General features: G+C 42.8%; 1 protein-coding gene across 2 annotated transcripts in view; it reads right to left on the bottom strand.

Annotated features, from left to right (window-relative positions):
- Positions 1 to 16,497: 16,497 nt before the first annotated feature.
- FBLN5 (fibulin 5) overlaps positions 16,498 to 25,179 on the bottom strand; it is a 58,359-nt gene continuing 49,677 nt past the window's right edge. For both annotated transcript variants that reach the window (XM_050337042.1, XM_050337040.1), the window contains one exon: positions 16,498 to 24,575. In XM_050337042.1, coding sequence (XP_050192999.1) covers positions 24,414 to 24,575 — 162 coding nt within the window. In that variant the 3' untranslated portion in view covers positions 16,498 to 24,413. The remainder of the gene's footprint in view (positions 24,576 to 25,179) is intronic.

The raw sequence follows: 25,179 nt of genomic DNA, 5'->3' as shown, positions 1-25,179 counted from the left end.
ACCACATCTGCACATGCAGTCCAGGCACAAGAACGTCACAAAGGAGAACTAATTGCTCTTGCCTACTTCCCTGAAGAAAAATAAAGCTGAGCAGGTGTGTGTGCTTGAGCTATTGTGCTACAGGAACAACTGCTTCTGCTTTCCAGGCACCCCTTGGAGAAGGGGAACAAGCCCTGGCACGAGTACACGATCCAAAGTTGTCCTCCTGACATGGTCCCCAGGGACACCCTGACTCTGGCTCAGCATTACAGCCTTGCACCTGCAACCCTTACACACAGACTTACTGCAATCCTACCCCAGTACACAAAAGATTAATAATATCATTTACAAGGGCCAAAAGAACAATTTCCATAAATCTGAACCAGTTTTTCTCGTGTGAGATTTATATTTGAATTAAGAAGGAAACATTATAAATCTATCCCATGATAAAGCTTAAAACTTGGGATTTTAATATGCTGAATCCCCTATGCACTGGGCTGTAAAAGTTGATATAGTGTTTCTTCCTAATGCTGCATTAGGCAAGTAACCAATTCATCCAATTACTAAACTGACAACGCTGTTCCTGTGAACTGAAGATAAATTCACTGACTTGGACAAGGATGTACAATATGGTATGTATTGGGGCAGTAAACACAAAAAAATAAATCCATTATGTTGGACTACAGACCATTCTGGATTCAGATGGAAAACGGCAAAGCAAGAGTTGAAGTCAGGACACCAGAAAAGAAAGCTGAAGAGACTGGAATATCTGTAAAAAGAACTTGGCTTTTGATGAGAACATGGAAAGAATTCAACATAAGATAAGTCCTTTGCTCTAAGCAGATTAGGAACAAATCATGACAATCACCAATGGTTACTTTATAATCTAACTTAAAATTTAAGACTTTCTTTACATATTCTGTGTCAAGTTTTAATCCAATTTTTTGTCCTGCTGCTGTAATGCCAGGAAGCCACAAAAATAGAACTGTCAGCAGTCCCTCTATAGCTCTGATACCAAAGAAAACTGGAAACATCTGGATTCATTTTTCAACAGGAGAGCCAAGAAGAAGGTATTTTAGGCAAGAGCATCTGCCTGTGGAGTTCCCTAACATGGTTAAATGTGTCTAGTTTTGAAAAGATGGCCCTTGGAAACCAATTCAATGTGATGCTGAAAAAGAACACTGAATGGCATCCAGGACTCCTCAGCCTCTGCCATGACCACAGAACCATACAGAAAACACATGGATACACGTCAGCTAATGCAAACAGCTCTTCCTGTATATTTCAGAAAAGAAAAGAAAAAAAAAAGTGAAGAAAACCCAAGCATTTTTGCATGGAAAAGTAGGTTCATTTACCATTAAAACTGTTGACCTACAAGAGTCAACATGGAATATTTCTTTACGTATACACGTGCACACACATTTACTGCTTTGTTTTAGGTTGTCTAATTGTTATTTTACATATTATTATTATTCTGTTTCATGACAAAAAAGCCTTTGAATTACGAAGTTTCAACTGGATGAGGATTCCCTGTTGAGCAGTTCTGCTCCATACTGTCCCTGTATAACCAGTTACAGCACTGTGGTAAAGGAAGGAAACATATAAGTCGCACAGATGAAAGGTAAAAGACTGTGGCTGAGATTAAGAAAGGAAACAGGTGACTGCAGTACATCTCATATATGAAAACAGATTAAATGAATGAATCAAGAAAAGGAAATGGGAACTGATCTTAATTAATTCAAATCCAAACCAGATTGGGAGTATGGCTCTGCAGGGCATGTATACTGAGCTCAGGAAGCTGCCTAAACACACACTGAAATAAAAGTCCAGAAGAATCCTGCCTTTATAAGGTACCACTGTTTATTACTTTTTGCATTAAATCCACCCAGACCAGGGACACAGAACAACATTTACCAGCCCCACTAGTGTCTCTTGGAGAGCTGTACTGTCTGGAGGAGCTGGCAGCTGCCCAGGCAGATAAGCGGTAACCAGGCACTGCATAAAAGAAGCATTTTTAAAGGAGTTTGTATACACATTGGGAGAAACCAGCAGCAATCAGAACAGTCTCAATTTAACGGCAGTATCTAACATCCCAGTCATTACTGGCCAAATGCTGCTACAACTGTGGGAGATGGTGGTGGGACTCTGCTCCCTCCTGAAAAGAGAGGTCACGAGATCAGAAGTTGGCAACATGAACTCATCATTCCCTTTTTTCCCTTCGGACAGATCTGCTTAACAACACAGTGAACAACAGCTACAGCATGAATATAAGGTGTTTTTTTAATCCTATTGAGTTTAAATCAACACTCTTCACAAGAGAATTTGGACCCATGACTGCACAAATTGCTGAAACCAGATCTGGAAATACACATACCACCGAACTGAACGAAAGTCAGGACAGTTCAAGGAGATGGTCTGTGTTTAATCAAGACATCATGGAAGAAAATTTTTAGCTACTCAAGTCACTGCTGAGCAGACAAGAGAACCTGAATGGGAAACTCACAGAGAGCTCCCAGTCTAGAGGCCAACAATCCCCTTTTGCAAAAGTAAATGGTGGAGAAAAAAGCCTCAATGAATCCGACCCAGAATGAAAAGTTTTAGAATTTTCCCCTACTGCAAAATGAAACTGGTCTTGAAAATGTTTTGTTAAACACCACAATTTCTCTCAGAAACAGGAAACACAACTTGTTTTTGTATCAGTTCACCACTGACCACAAAGACGCTGCTAGCTCAAGCAACTTTTAAACCTCATTCCGGTTAACCCTCCTCTCTCTGCATGGCAGGCACTTTCCTCGCTGGAAGACATACACACAGAGCAGACTGGATACCTGAACTTTGTAAAGAGAACTCATCCTTAGCCCCCTTTTTATCTGCCTCCTCCAGCCCCTGCCAAGCCCTGGTCAAGGGCTGGGCCATTTCTGGTCACATTAACCATCCTGACCCAGCTTCAACAAGTAGGGTGGACAAAGCCACGTGCAGCCCTTCGGCCCAGAGGCATGAGAACTGCATGCAGGCAGAAGGGACCCTTCCATAGCTCTGATGAGGCTTTCACACAAAAGCCAAGCAACCTTCTAGCTCTCCATGTTTCAGATATGCATTAATGTATCCCAAGCACACCCTGCTGATGAGGCTGTTCCACCCCTCTGGGCCCAGCATGGTGCCCAGGGGAGCTGGGCAGGGAGCCAGGTAACCCTTTCCCAGGCTGCAGCACACTGCCCCATCTCACATCCACCTTCCAGGCTCCAAAGCACAGGTGCTAAATCAATAGGGTGCCTCATAGGTTTTGAGGTCACTGGGACATGGTGCTTTTTTGGACTTCAAAGCTGGTTTAACTGCTGAAGGAGCATCTCCAGAACTTGCCCTTCAGGCCAGATCCAAAACTCATTGCAATAATTACAAGAACCCCCCAAACATCAAAGGCTTTCATTTGGGACCTAATTATCTGTTCTCTCCAGTTTAAGTGTGGCTATTAGATCACCGAAAAACAAAGATTCAAAACAAAATCACCAGGGTACAATTTACAGGAAAGATAAGCATCAGATTGCCGACATAATTTTTTTTTGGCACTGAATTAGGGTAAACTTCAGCTGCAATGACAGGCAAACAAATAGTCGTGCTAAGCTTCAGACAAGCATCCTCACTAATTCTGCATGGTTTGATGTATTAAGATTAGTAAGGAATATGATGCAACACAGATGAGCTCAACCAAATCCAGGTTTTGAACCTCTTCCCACATGAGGCTCCTTGGTTTAGGTTGGAAGATTTCATCCTGGCTGCAAAACGCGATCAGCCCAATTTTTCTCAGCATAAGCAATCTTTCTGATTGAGCCTGAACAGCATTACTAACTGGAATGACAACATGGCTTAACTCAAACAGAGCCTGTCCTACTGAAAGTCAGAGCTTGCTTTGCCTTTCACTGTTAAGAGACGAGATCTTAAATTCTCTGCTGACAGAGATCGGGTGTTGTCCTACTTAGATTACAGTGAGAATATTTACCAGATTTAAGGTATCTAGGGAGATAGCAATTCAGAGTAAACAAAGCAATTCTTTCATAAAATTAAACAAGAGTCTGAAGAGGGGAGCAATAATAGGTCAGGATATGCTTCACATAAAATTCACTAAATGAAGTAAATAACATCTTAATCAAGCAAACAATTTCAATAAATATTCCACCAAAGTCTCGTATAAGCCACAGCAGGTAGGATTCACAGGAAGACAGGAGGCCTAAGCTAGCCAAAGCCTGGCTTCCTAGCTGAGGCTGTCCTTCCTAAGGCAGATCCTCTGGCTCTGCCCACCACCCATGGGGGCTGCATCTGCCTGTCCTGAACTTGCTTAAAGGGCTGGCTGCTACCAGAGGGGCAGTTCTGCTCTCCCTTGCCAACAGCCATTCCTGTGGGATCCAGTAAACATGCAGCTGCACAGTGAGTTGGCCCAGCTCACTGATTAGATACAAAATTAAATGACCAGAATAAACAACCTTTTTTTTTTCTTTTTTAAAAAAGCAGTTTTCCAACTCTCCCTGTGGTTGACTGCACAAGGTGGAGTCAGAATGCAGTGGGGAAAACAAAGGGCCAGAGCAGGACTGTCCTTTTCACAGCCAACCCACAACCCTGGGGAGTGCATTTAGAGTAACATACAACTGAGAGTAAACCACCCAGGAGTACGATGAACAGAGGGTGAGTGAAAGCAAACCAGCTGATACTAAACAAGTGACAGAACAAGCAAGTAAAACGACTAAGCTTAATGATTAGGATAAAGAAAAAGAGACCAGTGCCTGAGCTTTTTTCCCAACACTGTGAATTAATAGCCTACACACACACATGACTGACTGAACAATCCTGCCCACATTCATTCTTTCCACAGCCTAGGAAGAAAGAGGAATTAATCACCTGGGGATCCATCATCTAAATTAAATGCAAGGAAGGGCTGTGGAATTCATTTGACATCTGTGGAGTCAGTCCAACATACCCTTCGGGTACAGTGTTTTTAGTAGGTGTCATTTTTATAAATATTTGCAAGAATCAAGGGACACTTTAATAATAAATATATTTTTCTTGAAATTAAATATTGCTTAACCACATGTATTCTGCAAATATATATTTTAATATTTAACATACAGTTGGACAAAGGACTAGAAATCAAACTTCCTCACTCCTGGATTCATTCCCTAGCCACTGACTTGTAAGATCACAGCTCACCTAATGAATATTTCTGTACTGAAAGCCAGGCAAAAACAGTTTCATAAGAAAGGAGCCAGAGACCACCAGCTCAGAACAGCACTCTCTTGAGAAATGAAAGAGGCAAATTCAGAACTTGACTCTTCACATCTGTCTAACAGCTATCGACAAAACCTAGAAAGAATAAGGAGGGGAAAAAAGGCCTGGCAATGTATTCCCTTGCATGTTTTTAAGTGGTCCTGATCATCTATATGTAATCTAAAGACACTTGGACTCTCCAAGAGCAACTTGTCAAGGAACACCTTGTTTCTGCATGCCTGGACAGCTTGCTCACCTAACTAATCAACACAACAAAAACTAAAGGCACATCAAGCATCAGACCTCAATGCATTCAGCAAATATCACTGGGAAAAACCTGAGCCTGCCCAGCTCAGAGACCGAGGATTAGAACTGCAAGGATCTAGCTCCGAGGTATGGCTGCTTACAGGATCATTGAGATGTCCAGGCACTTGACAGCTGTGGCCTAGCACAAGTCCCCTCGAGATCGTGTTCTCTTCCTGCACAGTTAGAGCAGCACTGAATGGAAGTGTACCTTGCAGGAACGGTCACAGTATCAACCTTTCCATTCTTATCGAGAGAAATGCATCACATGAGACACTGGGCATGTTTCCACATCAAAGGAAAGTTACAAGACCAGTTTAATTTAAGATGATATTTATTTCAGACTGCTGTTTAATAAGGAGTGATCTTACACACCCAGGAATCCAGCCTTATGGTATACATTCAAAAAGTACCCTGTGAACAGGATAGTTTGCAACTGCTTACAATCACAACTGCTGCTTTAGCAGTGCTCTTGGATACAGCAGGTTATAACTTCACTAAATACGTACTTTCTGATGCTACTTTCACTCCATACAAAAGGGAAACTTTGTCTAACTATATTCACAACTTCCTTCTGAGTTTTGGCTAAACCACATCTCTAAGTACCTGAAGTGTTCTTATAGAAGGTGATCTAGTTAGCTATTGCTGGCCTATGGCAATGCTTAGCTGTTAATTGACACCGAAAATCTGGATTTTACAAGGGCATTTTCATGCAGCAACACCAGCTTGAAACCGTTCTAAGTGCAACTTAACCTCGGACCTAATTTACATGAAGATTTAACTCCAGAGTACTTCGAAACAGTTCTTATTTTTCTACCTGCTTTCATTTCTCCACGCTGATAGGGAACACAGACCCACGCGGCCGCCACCGCCGGGGCAGCTCCTGCGGCCCCTTGTCCGCCCCTCGTCCGCGGCCCCCGGGCGGGGGCTGCCCGAGCCGCCCGCTCCCGCTGCCCTTCCCGCTCCCCGTACCTGCTGGGAGGGCTCCCGGCCGCCCCTCTGCCCGCTCGTGGCCGCCTCCTGCCCGGCGGAGCTCCTGCGGTTCGGCGCTGCCCTGCCCGGGGCTCTCCCCTGGCTGCTCTGCCTCCCTCCGGCCCGGCCCCCGCCTGCCCTTCGCAGCGGGCACTGCCGGCCCCGCCGCCCGCCCGGCCCGCCAGGTGCGCTCCCACAGCGCTTACTCACCCATCCCTATCGCGGAGGGGGAGTTTCCCCGCCGCCCTGGGACTCTCCCGCCTCGCCAGAGCTACTCACTGGGGCACACTTGCCTCCCAATGGCTGCCCGGTGACTCTTCTTTGTCGCTTGCTGGACCGTGACACCTGCGAAGTCGGTGCCACAGCTGCCCCTCGCTTTGCTAGAAGCACAACCAGGCGTCTGTTTCAGAGAGAAGAGGCGAATTTTTCATGTTTTACAATGTTCTTAGAAAATGGCATGTCTCGTTTGAATGTGGATCCCTTTAATTAGGCTTTATATGGACACGTGAGAAAGCCCCTGCCCCAAGAGTGCATATGTAGGGGTAATTTAGGGATCACACACAGGGGATTGGTTCAGAAATTTCAGCAGGAAATTCTGTTTTGGAAGTTTTCTTGCAGGAAGGGAAAGTTCTGGGAGGCTCAAGGTGGTCTCTCCTCGATTCCAGTTTTTGATAACTAGAAGTGCTAAAATACCCCTGGAGGCAGACTATGAGCAGGAGGTGGGACTGCATTAGTAGGAAATGGGGTATATTTCCCCAAATAAATACTGTTTACACTCTGAGAGTATGAACATTTCCAGTCTGAAGTTCTGCACAGTCACTCTAATAGCTCTTGGTTTGAGGTCTTTGGTGGATTCCCCATCCACCACGACTGTAGTTTTTCTATTACAATATTTTTCATTTAAAATTTAATAGCGCCACAGACCTGCTGCTAATTAAGAATTTCATGCCTGTCATCATGCAATATAACACAGCTACTTTGAGCTCCAGAGCCACTGCAAGGGGAGACCCTCTGCCAAAAGCACAGACTCACAGTGTTTGAGCTAACAAAGCATCTCTGTTCATCTCTGCACAGAGCCAGTTGCAAGTACTGGGTATCATATAGCTGAGTAGCTCTGATTTCTGTTAATGAAGCTCATGAGATTATATGTGGTCACTATTTTAAAAAAATACAAGTAACCTGGTATGCTTCCAGAATTACCTGAGTCCTGAGGTGCACATTAAGCACTCATTTCAAGGCATCTCACTAAATTAATTTACATGGTCGAACAGCTTTATTTACACTGTTCATAGAAGTGTGTTGTTTAATTACTGATAAGGTCCCTGTATGCAGTTTGCTGCTATCAAGTTACGTCAGCATTTTCATGCTCAAGGGTTTTTCAGGCTCTCACTGACTTCCAGTCCTGCCTGAGCAGCTCTCCAGCTGCTGGAGTTGGCAGTGCAGTAGCAGCCAGCCTTTGGGGCTGCAGGTTGCCTCTCTGATGAAGGAAAGGACACTAAAAATAGTATTTTTGATAAGGCAGTTAAAGGAATAAACCAGTTTACTATATTAGTTTCCTTCTTAATTGGGGCAAGGCTGTGCTCTGTAATTTGAAGGGGTCCCTTCTCATATGTGGTTCTTTTCATGATTTGGGATATACCTTTCAGTCTGCCTTCAGCTGCTTGAAATTTGGGAATTAAATTTCAATAACAACAAAATGCAGCTGCGCATGGTAAGGGATGTGGACAACCTGGTCTTGTATGGAGGGGGAGAGCATTACCGTGTTATGATTTTTTTAGTTGGGACGGAAAACAAACCTCCCTCCTCCCTTAGATGATTTTTGTTCCAAACAAATCTAGTCTGAGATCAGCAGTGAAACCAATTTACCTTTGTTTTTTGCTCCTCAGCTGCAAATATGATCTTCCTTCCCTGCCAGCCTCCTGGCAGCATCAAGAATGTGCTATGCTCTGCTCTAGCACTTGCTGATCTTTCTGTAACTAAATCTTGCTTGAGAAACCTGGTGATGTTCCCATGCCTCACAGATGCCTGCTCTCAGCCCCTGTCTTCTCTGTGTCCACCCCAGGCTGCCGTTGCAACTACTCATCCTCACTAGTTCCTGGTGCTCTGCAGCTCCTCGTTCTCCTCATGCGGCCTCCACCCAGGGCACCCCCGTACTGAGACCAAGCTCATAAACTGGGCTGTTTTTGGCTGGCTCTGCCAAACCACAGTGCTCTCAGCTCCAGGAGATCCAGGGCTGAGATACTTCAGCAGACCCATGCAGGGCCAGTAGAATAGAATTTATTAGTCTGGGCTACGCTTCACCTCTCATATTCCCCAGCGAGGCCTGTCTCATCTGTTTTGAACTGCTGCACAGCAGATTTGTTCACTTGTTGCTGAGGCTGTTTGTGCTATTGGATTACAATATACCAGTGTTTTTCATGGTGAAAGAGGAGTAGCCAGAAGTAGCTACAAGCAGGAGTGCATTTTATCAGCTCTGGGCCTCAAATCTTTAGGAACTAGACCTGAAACAATAAAACTCCCCATGTATAAATACTGACACAATGTTCTTGAGTAATTACTTACATCTGCAAACACTTTCAAATAGATTAAGACCCTTTTTCTTCACTTTGTGCAAGTATTCCAGTGAACAAAGTTTTCAGGAGGTATGCTGATGGAGGCTACAGCTTTGCATAAATCCAGCCTGAATTCTCCCTCTGATCCTTTGCATCAGAAACCTGATCCTACCACTTGTGCACACTTACTGAATCGTGCCAACTTCCATGTTAAAAATCAAGAGGTTCAGAGGTTGAATCAATGTTTGCACAGAGGACACTAAAATCATTCAAATACAGAAGTGGAAAAGATAATCGCATAGTAGTTCTTGACTAGTTTACAAAGGCTTACATGAAATTAAGCAGTTGATGATTGCAAACACTTACCCAGCTCTTATGAGAATCCATCAGAGCAAGCAAGCGTCTAACACTACTGCTTATGAAATATTTTAGTTTCAGGAACTAATATCAAGTGATGTACTTGTGATGAGAGTTAAAATCATTAAAATATATTACAATAGCCAAGTGATAAGGTCAGCTGTCAGGACCCAAAAGCCAGGGCATTATCAGGATAAGTCCAGCACACAGCCTACAATGTCTCATAGCCAAACTCCATGTGTAGCCACTAAATTAGGTTTTCTGAGGCAGAGGCTTTGTGAGAGAAAAGAAAGATTTTTCAACTTAGATTTCAGTGAAATAGCAGAGTACTTTTCAGCTGAAGTCTTTAAGCGGTTAATACACCTTCATTACAAACAACTTCTGCAGCCAGAGGATTTTACTACTATTAAAGTTTTTGCAGCAGAAATCTTTATCCCTTGAGGTTTTGCTGGGAGAAACATGAAACTGTTTCCTCATCCTCCTTGTCCTACTCTCAGCTGGAGCCTGTTTTTTTCCATTCCCATCATAACCTTTGGGTTTAGCTGACACCTTCCCTCCTCTGCCACAGATGCTGGGTGGGGTTCACACACTTCATTATAGAAAGCTGCTGTAATTCAGTTCGTGACTGTTTATTTTCTCCTTTTATCAAATGAATGTTCAACATCGCGCTTTCTTGACATAATCTCTTGTAATTCTGTCCACCATCTGAGACTGCAGCCAGTTGTCTCTTCCCACAGAACTGCAGAAGGACAGCTTTATTGCACAATGTCCAGCACCATTTGAAAACGTTGCTGCAATGCCCAGAGGAGCAATTTTATGGAAATACTTTGCTGTTTAAATTAGACCTTCTCTTTATCTCATTCAGATTTGATGTACTGTGAATTTGAAAACAGATTTCCTGGCTTGTTATGTCTTGCTGTATGCTGCAAGTAGATTTTCTTTGTGCACACACATCATTAATACATTCTGATAATAAATCCAAGGAGGGCTCATCCTTCATTCACCACTTTGGTCCTGTCTCTCCACAGCCAGCCCCACATCTGTTTGAGCTGCACAGTTGGTTCTAAGCTACATAGTGATTTTCAACCTCATAAATACCTGCCAGGCCCAAACTAACTGAAGACAAGGAGAGGTTCCAGGGTGGATAATCACTGAGGCACAAGGGTGCTGTTTTGGGCAGGCCATCAGCTTCAGCCTGGAGTGATGAACAGGAGGAACTGGGGGTGCGTATTTATGCAGGAGCAAGAGGTTCCATTTTGTCCTCAGAAGGCATTTCATGCTGCTAGTGTCTAGGAATCCAAGATGATGAGTCCAGTAAATTCAGGAGGACTTATAAATCTTTAGGTACAGTTGAGAAAAGGATGAAACAGAGCAAAGAAATGCTGTCCAGTGTTTTCCAATTGCATCCTTTTCTCTCCTGGCTTCATTAAGAGCCAGATGCTCTTAATCCAGCACAGTTTTGGGAAGGCATTGTCACATCTGCTGGAAAAAGGTAAGGTTAAATATTATCAACATATTGACACCTTCAGATATTTTCTAGAGCCCTTATACCTGGAAGATTGTGAGTACATGGTGCTACCCCAGCTTTAAAATGAGCTTTCTACATGCAAAAGTCAGTTGGCATATCAGATGTGTCATTTGGATCTAAACAATTCCAGTAGTTTCCTCTTTGTTTCAGTGCTGTAAGGCAATGTATTTAGTGTTTGTCTGGATCCATACAGTCTGCAGTTTGAAAATTGCATTTTCAGGGTAAAGGATAAGAGAAAGGTAGAACCTTATCTGTTGCTGATTTCAAGAAAGATTTGAAAGATGAGTTTTCTTAAGAGTTCCTGTCTACCTTTCAGTGCAATAGTTGGACTCGGTTCAATAACAGGGTTTCAAGCTGTTCCCAAACCTTCATGGTTAGGGGAAAAAAAAAACCACAACAAAACAGGAAAGACCTGTTTCAGGAAAGGCTGTTGTATCACTGAAAAAGGGCCCATAGAGCACCTGACTCTGAAATATGCTTATTTATTATAAATAATTTCCATGGCGTCACATTAACAAACATAAAAGGTCACGAACTCCTGTATTTGAAGCAAATGTGTTTGACATCTGGGATCTGGCAGAAGTTCCTCCTCTGGGATAGATTGTTTGCGTAGAGCTTTATTGAAGAATAATATTAAGAATGAATTACGAAATATTAGTGTAACCCAGTAAGAAATTATTATATTTTACAGGCCAAAGACATAATAGATCTCACAGAATTGTTTCAGTTCATCTGATTCAAAAGCACATCAAGGAATGCTGTGACCAGCTAGCAGTGAAAATCTGTGGGATTTAAGCACTGCAGTTAGCAATGGGCTGGAAGGAGAGGTCCAAATGCAGGCAATGGCTTAAACATAGGTTTTTATTTTTGCTACACTCCCACTCTATGAAGTGAGTGAGGAGGGAATTAGCAGGGAGCATTGGTAGTTGGGGAAGCTGAGGGCTGAGTGGGAAGCCAGGCCACCACTGCACAATCCCAGCCAAGGATCTGGACCCAGCCCTGGCCATCAAACACCTTCATGGGGCTGGGGGTGGGCTGGGGCCAGGCAGGACACCAGGGCTGTGGAGAGCTGGAGACTGACACTCCTACAGTTCATCCTTCTCTGCCCCCTCTTACCCATGCCAGTGAAAACCTCATTGGCACAGTCCTTTCCCTACCTGTGGGATTCTCCCTGGGCTGTTTGTGAAGCCCAGTCTCCCAGGATATGCTCTACCACCAGTCTGGGCTGGTGCCACCTCCTGGGGTGCCTCTGGGGTGTCTTCTCAAACACCATTACAGTCCCACTTGCCTGTGACACTGCCCTGAAATGCCTCTTTCAGTGTGGAAGAAGGGATGAGAGGCAGCTCTCCATGTCCTCCCAGTCTCCTCAGGGCCTGGGTACTTGCCTGTGACAGCAAAGGGCCGAGCAAGCAGCCAACCCATGGACAGGACATGTCCAGGCAACTGCCTGGTCCCTTTCCTCCCCTCTCTTTTTTGGGACTTCAGGGCCAGGTGCTGCTGCCCTGCCCTGGGTTTTCACACCATCATCTCTCTGGAGTCTGCTCAGGGCCTCAGAGCTGGCCTGTCTCCCAAAAGCAGATACGGGCTTGCCCGAGGATGAGCAGATGTTCTTCTCCCCGGGAAGCAGGGGCCAGCCAGGTGTCACCCGTGCACAGATCAGGGTCAGCACACAAAAGGTCCTTCCTGAAAGGGACTGAGTCAAGAAACAGGGCCAACTTTTAAAGCAAAAATAATTCATAGTTTCCAGTTGTAAAAATTTTCTTTTCCTGCCTTCTATATTCAGGTAAAGCCAACTTCGTTTACTTTGCTGAAAGGGGATGATGGCAAAAAGTCATTCCAAAAATCACTGCGCTTTAAAGCTGGCTGGACCCATGGAAGTTAAGGAGCTGGGAAGAAGATCCATGGAGGCCAGTGACTGGCCCACAGAAGCTGGAATGTTGGGTTCAAAAGGAGAACACACCCTGACCTCCAAACTGGAGTTTTGAGCACATCCCTCAAGGAAAGGCAAGATACTTAAAGCCATTTAAGAAATGACCTAACTAGAAACAGAGGTTACTAGCCCACTCTAGTCTAACTTTAACACTTTAAACCCGCTGCAGGTTGTTTTGCTGTTCCCAGGTAAACACACCAGTATACAGCACTCTTAAGGTACATGAAATAAAGGAAAGCCAACCTGCTGCCCACCCTCTCAGCCTTCACTGTGCAGACCTGCCAACCTGGCTGCTCCTCACTCTTGCACCCAGAATCACTGGGAGGTAAATGTGCTGTAGTCACAACCCTTGATGATATCACTAGGGATTTTAGGGCAGAAATAAAGATGCACTCTCACCCCGAAGCAGAGGGTTATGCATATTTAACTCATGTTTGGTTATACACAAAAATATTCAGACAGGAGAGAACATAAAGCCCTTCAGACACTGCTCTGCCAAACAGACTGAAGTGGGTTGGTACAACTCACTCATACAACCGAGTGGATGGGTGCAGGTGTCATGAACCAGTGTTTTACCAGGAAGTTTAACAGCTGCAAACTGCAGGTTATTTATTCTTAACAGTTTTTTTTGAGAGATTATTTTCAAGAATCCTGAGTCAGCATAATAACTGTAGGTACAAATATTTATTTGCAGGACACAGTATCTTTGCTATGTTATTTACCTATACTCCTCAAGCCAAAGCATTTATATATGTATAACTAAGGCTGGCCTTCCATGGTGAGCAAATACCCATTTGCCTCAAGTATTTTCAGTTGTCGTTATTGCTTAACCTCTTAGCTCCATAAAAACTAGATCATATGGTAGCAAGGAATTCAAGAGTGAAGGGTTAATCACGTCACTGCCGCTTGGGAATTAACTTTACATTAAACACATGTGCATTTTTATCCAAGTGACATAATGAAAAATGTGGTGGGAGACGGATGGTGCTGTCATTCAAGCAAGCAAGGATTTATTAAATTAGTTCTTCAAGATCGTAGAAAACCTAACTGAATATTTCTCAGCCAAAGCTGTGGCTCTTCTCTCTCTTAAACTGATGTGGTGATCCCATGATTTTCATTAGCAAGCGGATGGAAAACGGGTTTCAGTACTAGGTTTTAGGGGGCCTTGATGATGATTTTGGAATGGTATGGTGACTGAACTACGCAAGAGCTCAAGAAAGGAGAAATAAAGCAGGCTAAAAAGAGAAAAGTTGGGAATGCAGAAGTGCTGCATTAAAGAGCAGTAATTGGCTGCCATTCAGGACAGTCCTTACAAACAGTGGCACAGACTATAAACATTGTTGTGAAAGAGCTGAGGTCACATGTGTTGTCCTAATGAGTTATTGGTGTGAGAAAGTGTTCACCTGTATGGGATGGGGAACTGCTGTCTGGCTTCCTGGAACAAACACATAGGGCTCATTTTTTCCATCCCCGATTTGGCTATGTGCAGGCTGACATCAAGGACAGTTTAACAACATTCAGCAGCACCCACAGGCATAAGGAGGAACCAGTGCCACCAAAAACAGAGAGGGAGGAGAAGTCAGGAGTTCTGGTACACAGAATACAGCCCATGGGACTTCTCAAGGAAATATGATTCACAGCTTACCCTTAAGGAAGTGCAGCAGGAGGTTAAATCCCTGCAGGGTATCAGTTTTACAGCCCAGCCAAACCCCATCTCTCCAGCAGCACAGTATCCTTTCCCAGCTGCCTGGACAGCACTGACAGAAGAGAAAGCACAACCTACTTCAGCTTTGTCCACTCTTGTGAGTTTGCTTCGGAGACACCGTTGCCTTATCCGCAGAGCTCTTGATGAAGGGAGAGTCCCTTAGCTGGGAGGATATTGTCAGAGCACATTGGTCTTGCATTGTGAAAAGAGCAATAAAAGGGGAGGGGATCACACTGTTCAGTCCTGTGTGCAACCCCATCTAAGACAAACACGGCAGCATGTATAATAAACCTAAAAAGCAGACTATAAGCAGGTAGAGAAAGAAGGATAAACTGGCTCAGGTTTGGAATCTCAGATTAGGCTACTTGAGCTGCATGCCAACAGCAAAATCAGAGTAACTTTGTTTCCTGAAGTGTCCGTTCTCTACCACATTAAGCGAACAGCCCAGCCCTTCAGTACCTTCATTGATCAGGTCACTTCTACGAGGGCACCTGAGTCTGGACTGTAGAACCAGTCGTCTTTAATCATGGGTCACAGACCTACTTTCTCATTTTCTTTGAGCAGTTTTAGAGAGTTGTTTTCTTCTCCTGAAATTTTGCAGCTCAGCATTCCTGCGCTTGGCCTCTCCTCTTTCAGTTTGCATGTGTACCCGTTTGAGTGTAATTTTTCTTGAGCATGTGATTCAGAATTAATGTGTTTGCAGTGTAGTGAAGGGAAATGACGCGTCCTTGTGATACGGTAAACGAGCAGCAGCAGTTCCTCTAAGTTCATATCAGCTCTCTGAGTGGCTTGTAAATCATCACAAGCCCAGTGAATGGCGTATGACCTACCTCGCTTCTGCAGCAAGTTATTTGAGTGATAGGCATGTGAGAGAGCAACTGTGTGACTTAAGTTCATTCACTTTCCACAAAGCAAAACAGAACCAGTCTTGGCTGTCCTTGCAATCTGATGAAGTAAGAACATTCCACGTGCAAAACACAAACCCAACCAACAAATACTCCAACCCCATTAAGCATGGGTCATTGAGTATGGTGTGGGTGGAAAAGCCTTTCTTTTACTAAAGTCACAAGATGTGTAGTGTAGGTGGGAGTGAGAACTAGCCACTAGTTAATAATTTATATATGAGGAAACCAGTTCAATCTAAATTATCTTAACGTGGAGACAGGTGTATTCTGCCAAATGTAAGCCAAATTCTGGCCATAGCCTCATGATCACCATACAAAGCCCTGCCTTTACTGGCTTCAAAGACCCAGGACAACTGGGAAAAGAGAGTGGCACCATACCAGGGGGTGGGAGGAGAGCTCATCTCCTGGGATCCTCCTGGAACACCTCCAAGGCTGCAGCATGTAGTCTGTACACCCTCCCATACACCCTCCAAAGATATGCTGGATAAAGCATGGCTGGTGCTTGGGGGAGACTGGGCAAGGGAGCCATCTTTACCATCAGAAACTGTGATCTCCAATCTTCAGTGCATTGTAGGGGGAAGAATTGCCTCAGCTATGTCAAGCTCCGGGTACAGATAGAGTAATATTACACACAAAATGTTAATTTGAGTCTTATCACACATAAACCCACCAGGAAATGAAGGTAAAATACATGCACGTACCTCCAGTACAGTATGGGCAACTGTACAACATAAAAACTGTGAAAGAAAATTAGCTTCTTGAGAATTAATTGTATTTTGCTTTGAAATTTTCTCTTCTACAGTCTGCATGTTACTAGCATTTATGACCAGTAGATGTACCAGTATCACTGATCCTCATTCAACGTGCTTTGCAAAGAAGTTGTATAATTCTGGCGTGAATACTTGCAATGATCCTATATGAGCACCACTAAACCTGACAATGATAAAAATAAGCTAGAATTCAATTATAAATTTTGTTAGCAGCATATTTATTTTTTAAAAAGCTTTCAAATAATCCCTACTGGCATATTCAAGGTATATTGTTCACAAGCTGTAAAACAGTGCAAGAATTAAAAGCTCATTTTCTGCTACAAATGAAGTAATGGTTATAGGTTAAAGGGGCAGATGAGGGACATTGAAACCATCCATTTTAAATTAAGTAAAAACACTACTCTTCAAAAACAACAACAACAAAAAGAGGATTACAAAATATAACATATTTATTAATCCAGACAGCCTGCAAGTAAGAGTTAGGGAAATGACTGTTTAAGCAGAAACAGAAGTTCTGTAGAGCATCCTCTGAGCTGGGCAGTGAGTTCTCCTCCTTGCACCTGTACTGGCTGCAGGACAAACTGTTGGTATAACAACAGCTATACCTGTGATACTATATGTTCTATACCTAAAATTGTATTTATAGGTTTCTGGGTCCAGTGCATCTCATTAGGTAACAGATTGACCAGGGCGTCATTTTTTTGAAAACTGATGCTGCATTCAAACACATGAATGCCCCCCTATTTTTATTGAGGTGTCTGTTAGCATTTCCTAAGCAAAGCTGAAGTGCTTCATACAGCAGGAGAGATTTGTTTCAGAGATCCTGCACATAAGAGCGTTCCTTAGTATTTTGCATTATCTTGGTGTGTCCTCCCCTCGCCCCTGGCTGTGCCTGCCTCTTTCTTGGCTGGACCATCAAACAGCCATTGTGTCTGTATCATAATAAGGATCAACCCTTGATCCTGCCTTGGGAGACAGTGATGCTGGAGGTCAAGGAGTGAATTCTCTCTTTTCCAGATGTTGCGTGGGATGTCTTAATTTCAGAGCTATTTATAGGCTACATAGACACTTATCTTTCTAAGGACATAATCTCCTTTTAAATATTTTGTTTTTCAGGTTGATTACTTTTGCCCATGGCAATGGTATCATAACCAAAGCACTGAAGGTTAACTAATCAGCAAGCTCTTTTTTGTTACATTTCTGGTTCAACTGTAGCTTTTTATCTCTCTATAATTATCTTTTTTCATCCATGGGTATGACTTTACATTGCTGTGAACTGAATGCTGTCACACCATTGTCAACTCACACCAAATCAGACTGGGTAATTCTAAATGAGCACAACGCTGGGGAGCGGCAGAGAGATACACTAAAGCTGCAGGTACTATGTGTGTGGTAAGCAACAGCTTGGTCCTTTTAATTTTGGTCATTTTAAACGTTCCATAGATGTAGAAACACAGTGAGAAATGTCTCTATGGGGCCTGTGCCTTCCTCACTGACGGGGGGTGCAGACTTGGGCTAACAGGTGTTTCTGGTCACTGCAGGAGCTCAGAGATCTCTTTGAGCAGCTGTTGTTTTTTTGGAAGTAGTCGATTTTTCTGTCCCCCTGCCCTGCTTGAATGGCATCAGATGTCAGAATCCAAAGGAGTATTTTTAAATGATGAGCTGGATTCAAGGTTTCTTGGGGATACTGATTTGAATAACAAATCTATATAGTCTTGGTGGGCCTTCTGCCTCTTTGCATTTCACATAATCTACAAAATTAGTTTACTGACCAAAATGTTTCTTAAAGCCAGGAATTTCTCATGAATACTGGAGAACTCTGGTCCTGGATTTTCAAATTGTGTTTGCATTATGTGTAGGCAGCCAAGAAACACCATGTTTTGAGAAGTTTTGGCAAACCTAATCTTTGTAGCTATGATTTCACATGTTGGTTGCAGAACATTTGCAGCAAGTTGCTGATGAAGAATCTCCAGACTGAGGTCTCAGTTTTGACAAACACATGCACATGCATTACTCAGAATGCTGCAGAATCCCAAGGAAGTTGGCATAATCCCTATAGGTTACAGAGAGGAACAATTTCTGTGAGTGATGTGTGAGCTGTGACTATGCAAGTGTTTGGGTGTAGCTTCATGTTTTAACAAAAAACAAAGTCAAGTGCCTGGGTTGGCCTTTGAAGAACAGGAGTGAGAAATCATTCATGGAAACACATCAGTGAATGTCTTGAAATACCAGAAGAAATGTTGAAATGTAAAAGGTTATCTCAGGAGATCTCAAAGTACCCGAAGATAGTGCCCAAAGAGAAAGAGATACTGCAATCATGCTACTGTTTATTTACTGGAAACAATCTTTCATCTCTACTGTAAAAATAATACATATCTGCTTACATTTATACCACTGACACTGGGATTTGAGATTTAAAATAAAGCTGGCCTAAATCCAGACCTGATGTGGGATGTTTAGTGATCACTGACTTCAACATAGTGACGATCACATTAAACTCTCTCTGACTGGGACCAAATGCTCTTTTTGGAAATTGGAAAAACCTCATCCAACTCAGGTAAAGCCTAAGGATGTATTTCATACGCGTGTCCTTATCAGGCTTCTTAGAAAGCCTTGAGACTATCAGGCCAACATGATACAAATGCAATTTTGGGATAAAAGTGACTAATCAGGACCTAAAAGAACATCTCTCACTTTCAAAACTGAGGAGTTGTGGTTTTTTTTTTTTTTAAATCCTATTCATGAAGCCAGGCTCTGCCAGCAGGCTGGGCAATCCCTTCAGCCATTCACACCCAATACATGCCTACCAACATGGCAGTGCCTGCCTCTCCAGTGAAACACATGAAGACCTTGTACAGGTGATGGGTATAGAAGAACCTGACTGGGAAATAATGGATCTGGTATCTGTCTTGGCTGTGAGAAAAGGAACTCAGGTCAGTCAGACCCTAGGAAAGACAAATAGCCTACAACTGATGTGCAAAAAGCAAACTGCAAAATGTTTAGCAGTGCCAGAGAAGTGGAGATTACTCAGCATGTGTTTGCAGTGCATGACCATAATAAGCTCATTTATCCAGGACAAACCCCAGAGGGAAAATGAGTGACTTCTGGGTACAGGAAAGGGAATTGAAAGAGACTGAATATTTCAGGAGTTCTTGTTGCTGAAGTGTTTCCTAAAGATCCCTTTGTTACTCACATGCATTCCTCAATTCCTACATTGAGGTTACTGCATCATTATTTACTTGCTGGTGTAAAAGTGCATCTGCCTTGTACCCAAACTCTCCCTCATGTGGCTTCACCAGTATTAGTTGAGTTACACAGAAGAATCAGTTTGGCCAATGCAAACCACTAGAGGGATCTCAGAGGACTGAACTAAGAATGAGAATAGGTGAGATTTCCATATCCAGTGTGCACACTTAAAAATATCAGTTGCAGTCTGCACTGAAACAGGTGAGGAAAGAGGCCAGGGAAGTATCACAGATATCCCCACACAAATACCTCTGGAGCATTACACTCCACGTGGCACTGACCCTTCAGCACGTGTCACCTTTCTGCAGCCTCAGTCTTCATGCATGGCACCTGTTTTGGGGTTGAGCTATTCAAAATTGGTTCAAAGACTTAAAACAACATGATGTGATGGGTGTAAATCACTTGTCTGCACTCGTGTCAGATAAGGAAACAGAATTTGCTTGTACCGTGTTTTCTTACACCTCTTTGACTTCCAAATGCAGAGCCACACTACCACTTCTGCAGCTTTTGTAAATTCTCCTTGTATGCAGATACACGTGCAGTACTTTACACAACACACATTGAAGAGTCCAAGGACACTTGTTATCTTTGCATTGAAGAGCATCAGTCATGCAAATTAACACCAGCTGAGGGGTTTGTCCACCCAGGATAGAGATTTATTTTAACAACAATGCCTGTCAGGCATTTAATAACATTAAAGTATACTTTTATTCCTTCTTTTTTTTTTTTTTTTTTTTTAACAACTCTGTGCTACAACATTTCCATGTTCTAATACAGCTATATGCTACAGAAGATATTCAGTAGCATATTCTATGAATAAGCCAGACTGGAGAACTTGCAAATTGTACTGATTATATTGCTCTGCTTGCTCTAGACAGAGAAAAATTAATGTGTGAGTTCTGCTGATGCTGATACCATGTTTATGAGAGAAAAGAATTTGCCTCTTCTAAAAGTGAGGTCAAAAAAGGGTAAATATGAGTACAGGTCCCCAACTGAAAAGGAGAGAGCTCTGTGTGAATGGCTCTAGGCACTACACTCAGTGGTGGTGGGTGACCAGTCCTCAAAGAAGCTTACTTATTTTCAGCAAAGGTATTGTAGTCAGAGAATCACCAGTTGAAAAGCGATTCTGTGGGATCCAGCAAACTCTTAAATGAAATAACATTTTGTTGTCTGTGTCAAAAAAGTCAATCCCCTAAAAATATCTCAAAGCCAAATAAGCCAGATGATAGGATCTGTTCAGGTCTATAACCCTGGATCATTCATCTCTTGCCATTTTTCTCCCTCTGGCACCTAAGCCGACTAGCATGAATCACTTGGCTCATTTGTCAGAATAGTTTCTCCTTCCAAATCACGGTGATCTCTAGCAAAGATTACTGCCATTACTACTTTCTTTTACCTTTATTCCCATTACTGCACTGACACACAATTGTACAAACACGCAGTGAGGGGCAGTCTTCCTCCTGAGGACCTACATTTAAACAGACATGACAGCTGACAGGCAGGAGAGGCAAAGAGCTGTCCCTTTCCTGCTTGGCCAGGGTGAGCAGAGCCAGAGGGAAGCCACACGTACCCAGACCAGGGGCTGTGACCTCATCTGTGCAGCCAGAATACTCTCTATTAACCATATGGTAAAACTGCTTGTGTTAGAAGACCCTCTGTACTGGGTTAGAATAGAGAACCATTTTCTGAGCCGACCTGGAATTCTGTCTGCTTTTAGGGAGTCCTGGCCTCAAAGGAGAACATGAATGTATGCAGCAGTTGCAAGTTTGCATTTTTAACTTTCATGCTGTAAAAACTGGGCATGCGTAGTCCCTGTTTTTATTTGGTGAGAATTGCTGTAATATATGAGCCTGCGATGGGCTATTGGAAACAGGCCCCTGATATGAAATGGAGAGTTTAGATGTTATAAACTGTTAGTAATTTATTATTTTGAGATTGGCATATATTTTGGCAAAGTTTAAGTTGGCTGGAGTGATAGCGAGTGATGAAAGATGTTATGGCAGTTGAGAAGTGGCTGAATTCCTTTGTTTCCAGACTTTTCACTTTTTTTTTAGGGCGCAGACTGTTTATATAGAAAGTGTAATATTGTTTTATGGGTATTTGCTGGACCCTGCTAAAACCAAGCATTCGAGCTTTACTCTTTTAACAAAGTGTTTTGTTATGGAATTCCTCTGAGTTTTGATGTTTCTAAATTAGGGTTAAATCAGGTTGGTATGTGGGGGTCATGGGAGAACAGCCCAGAAGTGAGAAACTATCTAATGTCTGACAGGGTGTGCATCCTCTCCAGGAGGAGATGTGATGATAGGAAGAAAAGGCCTTCTCAACTGGACATGAAGAAGCCATGACATGAAGAAGCCATAACACAGGGGCACAAAGGGGGACAAAAAGAGGCTTTTAAGCACTGGGAAAACTTAAAGAGTTTGACATCTTCAATGCAAGATCCTGCCTGCCCCTTGTCTGCTCTCTGGTCCACCAGAGCCTGCATGTTTCCCATGTTTTACTTCCATCATCTGGGACACATGAGCACTTTTAGACCAATGGTTATAAACTAGCATTCCTCCTTCCTGATCATCTCTATTTTTCCCGCCAAGACTGTGGTATTTGATGAGACATGATACACTCAGGAAACAAATTCTTGTTTCTACTGTTTCTCTGCCCGTTTCCTTTGCATTCATCTCCTCCAAGTCAGCTACTCACAAAACTCATTGGCTTCCCGCCCTCAGCTTGGCCCACTAAACCCTGAAGTCAGACTCCAGCTTTTTTGTATTTACAATAAAGGACAGCCTTGTACAGAGCTCTGAGCTGCAGCATCCTGGGATGTTGTAGCAGCACAGAGAAAACCTTTAAACCATTAAGAAACAGAAGCTGCTCAACTCAGCATTTCCCTGCTGAAAGCATCAGGGCTTCCTTCAAGCTGAGGACAAGGAAAAAGAGCGGACTCTCTACTACAGCTGAGGAAAATCAACTCCAGACTAACTCACAAAGCTTTCTAGGAACAAAAATCAATTTTCTGATTGTGTCATGCAGTCTGTGTTGTGATAACTTTCCAAGTCTGTATTCTCCCATTTAATACTCCACTTTAATGAAGACCTAACATAAAGCTGCTACTCTGCTCCTGCCTGCTCGCATTATAATCTTCATAAACTCCTTCTCCCAAGTAGCACTGAGCACTTCCAGTCCTCAGAAAGACAAAGCAAATGTTATCTTTCTGGCCCTAGCAATGCTGGAGAGCAAATAAGCCAGTAAGAAAAAACAAAGCAAAAGAGCTTGATTTAGATAAATTTAAGAACAAGGCATAGGGACCCTCATCCAGACTAAAATAAAAGAACAAAGTGCCAGTGGCTTATACCTTCAAACTATACAATTTTTAATTTTTTTTTTTCAAACTACTAAACATATATAGAGATTTGGCTTAGCACTGAGAGGCCTCAGCTGGAATACTTTTAACAGTTTTGGGCACTGTGCTTCAAGAAAGATGTGAACCAACTGGAGAGAATCCAAATGAGAGCAACAAGAATGATCAAAGGTCCAGAAAATGTGATGTATGAGGAAAGACCAAAAGAATTGGGTTTGTTTAGACTAGAGAAGAACAATCTGAGGGGAGACATGACAACAGTCTTCAGACATGTTGAAGACCGCTGCAAAGGGGAAGATAAACTGTTCTCTATTTCTAGTGCAAGTAGACTAAAAAGCAACAGATTCTTGGAGATTCGGATTGGACTTAAGGAGAAACTTTATATTGGTTACAGCAGTTATACCTGAGAAAACAATGCCTGTGCAGACTGGGGGATCCCGTTGCTTGAGATTGGGGTATTGCTGCTTTGTGACAGAAGCATAAATGATAATGGTCCTAGTCCTTTTCAGCTTGTTTTCCCCAGTGTTAGGAATATAGGAGAGACACTGCAGGTGAAAAGAACACTTCATTTTTTTCTGAAGGAATTTGGACAGGTCTGACCTGAGTAGTCTTTGAACAGGAGATTAGTTGCAGCTATAAGTACAGAGATAGTATTACAACCTGGTAGCCATTAGAAACTGTAACTATCACACTTAGGGAAAAATAAAATTCTGATTCTTATCTGCTCCAAAGTCCCTACTGGAAATCATTCTGGAAATTATTCTGGCAGTGGAAGCCTGTGTCAAAGATCTTGAGTGCAAATAAGTATACAATCCTAAATGTTGTGAAACACACCATCCAGTGATAGATTTCTGTGAACTCTGTTATATAGAAAGATTTAATAGAGGAAGGAACCCAAACATGTGACACTTTGTAAGAAAGTAAAAGATTACATAGTACAACATGTATTTTGGAATGAATTTACAATGAATTTTAACTATAAAATAAAATCAAATAAAAAACAGGTGAATCTAAGACAAATGCAGGGTGAATTGAGACAAAGTGCCTGACTGATAATTCCAGAGATAATTGGGAATGCAAGTTAGGACTCCGGACATCCCTTGTTTTGATAGGTGGGGATTTTGTTTCTGTTTCTGCTTGTTTTTCTGCTTTCCATTTATAATGGAAAAAAAAAAAAAAGCAAGATTGCAAAAGCCAGCTTTTTCCTCAGTTTCTTTGGTGCTTTTTGCTAAGCAGCCTTGGAGCTACAAAGGTTCACAGTCTTTCACATAGACTTATGCCCTAGAAGTGTTTACAGCAAAAAGAAGAGTCCTTAAAATACATGACCACTTAGAGAATCACATGGGATCTGCTGACAATACATCTTCAGATGTCTGCATCCTGGTAGGGACTGTGCATGAAGAGGCCTCCCTGCTCAGACAGGCATAGGTCACCGGGTCTGTAGAAATAGTGATTTGGTTTGGAGCTGCTATATGTACTGGCTTTTGAGGAGAGAGTTCTGCAGAGGAGGAACTGTCTCTTTTGGTTTAATGTTTCCAGGGCACAAACTCAAGGTTTAGAAGGAGTACTGTGATACGAATATCCTCAGCCGGATGACAGAGCTTCCTCTGAAGTTGATGACGGTGTTAACAGTGATCATTTCCAAGTCCAACTCAACAGTACGGGGCCCCTTCACGGGACGGGTCATCACCAGAGTAGCACTGATCGGTCCCGTTTGCTGTGCACAAAACAAGAGAAAGCAGGTGAGATTGCCAAAACCAGCTCTTGAAAACTACTCTCTCACTATGGTCTTCAAGCAGCCAAAGAAGGTGTTTTCTGTTGCGTTGTTTGAAACCACTGCAACTGATAGGACAGAGCTTCATTTCAGCATTTGGCTCCTTTTCAGGGTTTTTACGAACTATCACTTTCTACAGTTTGTAAAGCCTTTGGGAGCCCTGCACATAAAAAGAGCTATTGAACAAAGACACTACTGCCCAAATGGAGAAAGATGAAAACGTGGATTTAGGGTGTAAACAACTAGTGTCACCTTTTTGTTAGTTTGTTTGTTTTTGTGAGATACTCTTTAGTTTGATGTAAAGGACAGCATTACTGTGAAGCAGTGAACACTGAGAAGGGGTTATGTTAACAGAGGTTGGAGAACAGACGTTCCCATGGGAACAGGGTCCAGGCTTGTGGTATATTGTGTATGTTAATGGCACAAACCTCACCCTCTGAAGAGACCTTTGAATATGTGACAGCACTTCCCAAAACCAGTCCTTTATTAAATGGAAGCAGACCTTTGCGATGTCTGGCCAGAAAAGTGGGTTACTTGCATTTAAAAA

This window comes from Myiozetetes cayanensis, unplaced genomic scaffold, assembly GCF_022539395.1.
Source record: "Myiozetetes cayanensis isolate MyiCay16 unplaced genomic scaffold, myiCay2020 scf6-25, whole genome shotgun sequence".
Classification (NCBI taxonomy): domain Eukaryota; kingdom Metazoa; phylum Chordata; class Aves; order Passeriformes; family Tyrannidae; genus Myiozetetes; species Myiozetetes cayanensis.
The sequence above is the reverse complement of the archived record's forward strand: the minus strand, read 5'-3'. Positions and strand labels throughout refer to the sequence as shown.